Source organism: Apteryx mantelli, chromosome 3, assembly GCF_036417845.1.
Source record: "Apteryx mantelli isolate bAptMan1 chromosome 3, bAptMan1.hap1, whole genome shotgun sequence".
NCBI lineage: Eukaryota > Metazoa > Chordata > Aves > Apterygiformes > Apterygidae > Apteryx > Apteryx mantelli.
In genome coordinates this window covers 106,548,861-106,556,061 of record NC_089980.1, presented here as the reverse complement: position 1 = coordinate 106,556,061, position 7,201 = coordinate 106,548,861, and the positions used below count along the sequence as shown (strand labels likewise).

The 7,201-nt window shown below is 36.6% G+C and overlaps 1 protein-coding gene across 2 annotated transcripts in view; it reads right to left on the bottom strand.

Moving 5' to 3' along the window:
- Positions 1-4,643: 4,643 nt before the first annotated feature.
- COL9A1 (collagen type IX alpha 1 chain) overlaps positions 4,644-7,201 on the bottom strand; it is a 71,944-nt gene continuing 69,386 nt past the window's right edge. For both annotated transcript variants that reach the window (XM_013952390.2, XM_067294125.1), the window contains 2 exons: positions 6,412-6,489; positions 4,644-5,247 (listed from right to left, as the gene is read on the bottom strand). In XM_013952390.2, coding sequence (XP_013807844.2) covers positions 5,063-5,247; positions 6,412-6,489 — 263 coding nt within the window. In that variant the 3' untranslated portion in view covers positions 4,644-5,062. The remainder of the gene's footprint in view (positions 5,248-6,411; positions 6,490-7,201) is intronic.

Here is a 7,201-nt window from a genome sequence, read left to right as displayed (position 1 = left end):
GGATTTTGTGGTGGGTTTTGTTTATTTTTTTTGGTGAGGGGAGTAATCTATTTTGTGATTTATCAGTTTCGGGTCTGGTTTAACCAGTCTGTGCTATAGTAAATATTGCAAGAAATTAAACACAGAGGATTTTTTTTTCCAATAGCACAAGATGTTTTTCCCTAGAGCAAAACTTAGAAGGGAAGTGTCTTTGACAAAATGCTTTCCGCCTTTCTTTAAGGTTCTCTAAGCTTTGTTCTAGTTCCGGGTCAGACGACTGTATTTTAGGGCAAGTTTCTTTATCACCTACTAAGAAAGCGTTGGGATTTTCTTAAAATTGTAGCTATGTACAGAACTTCTCAATTTGCCTAAAGAAAGTAATAATGCTACAGCAGCTTAGTGCTGGTGCAGTTTTTCCAAGGCTGTAACATACCTCCTGCTGCCCACATGGTGGAGTTTGTCTGTCTTTTCCGTGCAGCTCTCGGTGGTGCTCTGCCCACGAGTCCGTGTGTCCGGATTTATTCTTGAGCCTGATACTCTTTTCTAAAAATCTCTTTATTTTTAGATGGTAGTGTTTGTAAAAATACTGCCTTTTTTGGATAACTGTTTCGAGGTAATATTGCTTAGATTTTATTTGTGTTTTGTATATATATACAATATAGAAAAATATACAGTAACAGAACATATCACTGGCAGACATCATTTATGTCCACTCTAATGATATTTGTCTCTAGGGGAGCAGTGAGTCTGTTAAGGCTAAGAAAAATTAAAATAGTATGCTTTGTAAAATCAGGTAGCAGTGCAACCTACTTGTTAACGTTTTCAGAACTAATATTTTTGTATGAAACTAGATTTGGTTTCAATGCTAAGATAAGCACTGTGATATGGAAACACAATCGATATTGCATCATCAATCTTCCCTGTATGTTTTATGATTGTGTATTATGACAAATGTTAGATATGCAGAGCTTTGTAAGATAAATGTTTTAAATTCATGGATAAGCACATAAAATATTTGGGCACTTCTGATTTTTCACAATGGTGAAATACTACTTTTCATGTCAGTCTACACTCAAATTTTGTATTCTTTTTTATGTTATGTTTACATAAAAGTTGTATGAAAATGCCACAAGCTAAATTAGCGCTTTATAAACTTGTTTCTCCAAATATACTGTTGTAAAACCAGCCGGTAACCTTTCATTTTACCAATTGAGTAAAATTACCTGCTCTAACTTAAAATGTTCACACATGAGGAGTATCTCAGGAAATAAAACAGTGCTGGTATTAATTTTTTTTTTATTGTGTGTTTGTTAGATTCTGGATATGTTAAGGCACATAAATTTACCTTTGAAATGTGTTAAGTCCACTAAAGCTAAACTATGCTGGACAGATTTTTAAATCCAGCTGCATACACGCTGCTTGATGTAGCTCATGGAGAACAAATTTAACTGTGACCTTGTCTTGATTGTTGTTTAAGTGGAAAACGCGAGCTTCATAATACCTTAAGAAAATGTGGTTTTCAAATATGAATTGTTAACAAATGTTATAGAATCTAGACCAAAATAAGCTCTCAGCTAAAAAGAATGTAATCTACATGTATTTTATCAGTTTTATCTCCAAGTCTGCTGTCCTACAAACATGAATGCATTTAATTATTTACCAAATTTTCAGTGTAAATGTATTCTATCTCCAGTTAATATATTTGAAGGATTTTCAGTGCCATATCCTTTTTTATTGCTTTTTTTTCATTTCTGAATGATATGCAGCTGTCACTGATTTAATCACAGTACATGCATACTGATTACTTCTTTCCTTCTTTACTTTTTTGGTTTGCAACATTTAAGGTTTGATTCAATGGATGTGTATTAAGTGGATAAGAAAACGTGCTGTGTACATTACATATGTGGCCATTTGCACCTGTGCAAAAGGATTCCAGGTGAACATGGAAGCATTTCACATGCTTTCTGTATGTACAAAAGGACAGAGGGTCTGTCAGAAAGGACAACCTTTCCTTTCTCCTGTTTCAAATCACGAAGAGGAGGATGCAAGCGCAGCTGAGGGACTGCAGTGGCACCAGCCTCGGCAGCGAGCCCTGCTGAGCTTTCAGCTCGGTGGCACAAGCCTGGGCCAACTGAACTCAGTGGGAGTTTTGCTTTTGACCACATTGGGTCTGGCTTTTAGTTATTAGTTCATAATCCATATGTGTAATAGATGAGATTTATTGACCTATGGACCACTAGACTCAATTGGCGATGACTGCAGGATTTGCAGAGGTTAACTTGGAAAAAATCAAGTTCGCTTGTGCTGTCTACAGGTTGGTGAAACTTAGGGCTCCACAGACTGGAGAAAAAAATGTGGAAAGCGTTGGCCTTAAGATGTGTACAGACTTACTGAAGTGAATATAATCTCTGAATCAGCTGCAGGTAACTTTCCAGTCTGAAGATCAGATAATCACTTTTATTCAAGAAACTGTTTCACAGAACTGTTTAACTTTAGATTTTTGTATTTGCAGTGTTATCTTACTGTCTAACTCTCCCAGGAGAAGAAAGAGAACAGCTGGATAAATGCCATTTTAAAGGATACTGGGTTATAATTTGAGCACTAACAGCCTTTTTTTTCTTCAGATTTAGTTAAAAAAAAAAAAGTCAAAACTCACTTTATAAATCAGCTTGAAGGTTGAAATTTGGTCACAGTCGTAAACTAGCCACTTAGATTATGCATTGAATTGAGCCTCAGTGTTGGAAGTGTTTGATTGTAATAGTTCTGATTTGTTTTTTACATACAGGAATGTTTTCCCTCCTACCTGAGTTCCTTTCCATTGTGGAATTTTATGTATTTTCAGACTATATTTTTTAAAAGCACTTCACATTTGTATTTGAATGTTGTGTTTATTGCTTCTATTGATGAATTATGTTTATGCATTACCTGTGGAAAAAAGTATTTTCATTCTGTTATCAGGGGTTTTTTTTCCTTTTTAACAGTTTTACACACTTTATAGTCCAAATAAAAGTTTGCTGGTGAAACTACAGTTTGTCATTAGCAATAGTGTTTTATTTGTTACGCCACATCCAGAGTACTTTTGAGGACTATGCCCTAAATCAGTAAAAATTGACCTCAATCTAAAACTTTATGGAACAGCTTTGCATGTGAACAAGCTAACCACCTTGCATGCAATTGTCTGGATTTATTTCTAAAGAATGAAATTCTTTGAACTACTCTATTCTGATATTTCTTGTAATATTAGAATAGATGTCAGATATGAGAAAGTTTGGCCAGATCAGAGATGCAGGAAAGCTGCTCTGTCTTAGGCTTTTCTCAGAGTCTTTAGGAGCGATGACTCATTTCACCTCTCTATGCCCATTTTTCCCCATATCTTGCCTGAAATCCCACCTGCTGGTGTTGCTTCTGTGGAACTAGGCAGAGACAGATTCACTTGTAAAGAGCCAGCCTCTTTAGCATTTTATTGTTTAAAATATTGGGCTGGGATGGACATGGAGATTATCAAATTTAATCCTGTTAATTTGTTCTTAAAAGTTTATAAGAAAATGTGCCAATATGATTTCTTTTAATAGATGGCTTTATCATACATTCTTCTCCCAAATGATCTCTATTTGGGCATTTTCTGTCAACACACAAGCTGTCAGAGAGACGGCAGAGAGGATGCAGCTAGAGCAGCAGGTTTCTTTTGGGAAAGGTTTATTTATTGTCCTTTCAACAATTCCATTCAGAAGTATATATTATATCAGTAATTTTCTCCCTAGTATTCTTTTACACATTATAGGCAGAATGCATAGCTCCATTGCCTGTGTTATTTCTTTATATTCCCACGTGGCATAAAAGTCAACTATTTTAAACATAAGCAGAAAATGAAGGGTGAGAAAAAAATGAATGCTTAAAGCAAATGTACCAAAGTTTGTTTTTTGAAAGTTTGGTGACTAATAGCAAAATGAAAAGAAAAGTGATAGAATGGTTTCATTGTCTTCAAGAGAGAACATGCTTCAGAGAAGGTAAATAGTCAGAAAGACGAATAGTTTAATTTAGACAGAGCGAAACAAAAAATATCCACATTGCACATGTTTCGGTGTTTAGATAAAAAGGGCAAGAAGGGATGTCTCTAACGGCAGTCTTCTAGCTGTTCTGTTCTTTGGTATTGAATGTAACCATACATACAAAAAACATACATGGGGTTAAGACACATTATTTATTTCTGTTTTTTGTACAACCAGAGATGTTATTCAAAATACATAATCTTGGCTATAAAACTTGTGTATTTGTGGGATTTACTTAATATTCCTTTGACAGTGGCTTCTAGCCTTTTTTAATTTTGCATAGAAAAAGCCATCCTGGAATAGGTTTCATATGAAATTAGGAATGCAACACAAATTGGAGTGGAAAATGAAGATGTTATTCCACATGGCTTATTCATGAGAACCCAGTGATCATATATTTACAGAGATTTACAATGTTAAAGATGTCCGAGGTGGCAGGTTTTCATAAGAACAGTCTCCTAACTCTGTGCAATTAAACTGAAGATTTGAGGGAGGCTTAGCACACCCTGTACAGCACATACATACAACAGAATGAATGTGTTTGAAGTGATGTAATCGGTTCAGGGGGTGCTCCAGAATTTATTTTACAAGTATAAAAAAGTAGCTACAACTGAAGTAAATATAAACTATTCCATTTTATTTGGTGCCCAAAGACACATTGTTTCACTGTACATCATGCTTAGGAATTAAGTAGGGGAGGGGAAGTATTCATGGAAAATGTCTTTATTTAAAAAAAACCAAAAAAACAAACCCCCCCCCCCCCAAAAAAAAAGACAAGTGCCTTTTTCTTCCCCCAAGGGAAAAAGAGCCAAAACACCCCCGCTGTGTAGTTTTGTAAGCACCATTGTTCCAGTTTGTGTTGCTAAGTACACATTTAGAAAGACCGTACAACCACTGCGTTAAAAATGGCTTACTGAAACCTTGGTTGAAAAGTTTCTCCTTGTTTGTGTTTCTCCTCCATATTTTATTTATTCTCAGCTGTATGTGCAGGAAGTAAACAGATGGTAACACATCATGGCACTGGCATTGCACTTTCACGGCCCTTTCATGTTTTTCCCAGCTCTCTGTCCAGCCTGCATTCGGCAAGACACCGGCTCACAGTACCCTGGAGGGCCGGGGGGGCCAGGAGGACCAGGAATCCCAGGCCGACCTGCCACTCCAGGGCGGCCCCGTTCGCCGTCACGGCCTTCCCTGCCATAGCTGGGTTTGCCTGGTTCACCTGAAAAAGTGGATGCAGGTATAAAATTGGCAGCATATGACTTAAGTATACATGTAGCTTTACTGACTATCCTGTTCTCAAGCTGTACAAAAATTCCTTTTTTACTACTCTCAGTGGATTCCCCAGAAAGTTGCCCACTCAGAGGGACAGTTTTTCTTCTAACAGAGAACCAGGCTGTGTTCTTACACATCATCAGCAATGACATTTCAGGCCAAATTCTCTCCAGTCACACTAATGCGGATCTACAGCTATAAAAAGCTATACAGTATAACTGGTTGGAGCACTGCAAACAAATTTGTTGGTGATGCATGTGAAGGAGTAGATGCTACTCACTACTTCAGAGATACATTAGTGCTTTAGAAAGAAACATATCAAAAATTTACTTTCCACTCAGATCTGTTGGGGAATAATGCATAGAGTGGAATTGCCGAGCACTAAAGTATCTTTTTCCTTCTAAATCCTCAATGAAGAGATGAAATAAGTAATTTGGTAAGCCTCTTCCAGTGATATATTTCTAATGAAGAGAACTCCAAGTTTCACAGACATCCTAGGTATCAGTGTGTACTCAACTGAAACTGTTGTCCTTCTTCCAAAGAGAATAAACTTTGGTAGCTTATGTCTATGTATATACAGAAACATGCTGTAGCACTCTTAATGGAAAAACATGTTTATTTTCATTCGCTGGCCACTAGAGGACAGTTGTGCTGCATTTATAAGCAAGAATCTGTTCAGGAACTCCTATTATGTAACACTGCAATTACTTACCACAAAAGTAAAGGAGAAATTATTTTGATGTCCTAAATTAGAAATTGGGAGTTTCTGAAGACTGTTGTGGCTGCCAGTGAGACAGTCTGGGTTTTGTGATTTTTTTTTTTTTAATGATTGCCTTTTTTTTTACTACTTTGTACACAGTTTTCCTAATCTTGCTGCATAGAGATAAATGGGGTGAGGTGCTAGCTCTGTAGTAAAAGAAAGAGCTTTTAATTTTGTTTTGTGACTGTATAATTATGTACACAGTAAAAATTATGAAGTACAGTTATTTGGAAGTTAATTGCTTAATGAACACCTTTCAGATTTTCAAAACAGCTAAAAATATCAATTCTGAATATGTTTTTGCTCCACATCTCTTCCTTGTCTAATCTATCCTCACCCATTTATATTTACCTGGAAGACCTCTTGGTCCAGGGTAACCTTTCGGTCCTCTGCCTGGAAATCCTCTTTCTCCTCTTTCTCCTGGTTCACCTAAAGCAAAGTCAAAAAACATTAGTTACAACCTGCCACAGGTGTTATCTTTGGCAAGTTCTCTCTCAGAGGTGAGCAGCTGATTAGCAGAGAACTCAGGTGCCTGTATATATTCTGAGCATTCTCTGACTGATATCCTGAGTCATGTCCTTGCAAGAGATTTGCTTGGTTTGGATTTTTTTTTTTTTCCTCTTATACTCAGAAATAGACATGTTGAAGAAAAACTTAGGATTGGACAGTCCCATATAAAATATGTCATAGCCTGTATAACAGAAAGCAACTAACATCACAAAACTGCTTAGGCTATTTTGGGTCACAGCCTGAGGTAACTGGCAGGGAGCTTTTGTAGGGGTCTGTGAACTCAGCTAAGAAATAAAGATTCTCAAGTGCTGGTTCTCAAGATAGTGCAGAGAAGAAAAGACAAGCCAGCTTGCACAGATTACAGTATTCTGTTTAAATCCACATAAGATGTTCCTAAAAGTGAAGCAAAGGACTTTTGTTCTCCTTTGGCTGGTATTACAGAGACTTTTCTTCAGTGGGTGCCCAGCTTTTCTTCAAACTCATTTTTATATTGCTCCAAACAAGAAGCATCTTAGTAAGAGGAAGCTTTTTTTGTTGTTTTAGTTGTAGAGTTCAGATTCTATTCATTGTATACATATTCCCTGAAAGTCCATATAGTTACTACTTGTGAATACACTATGTAAATTCTTGG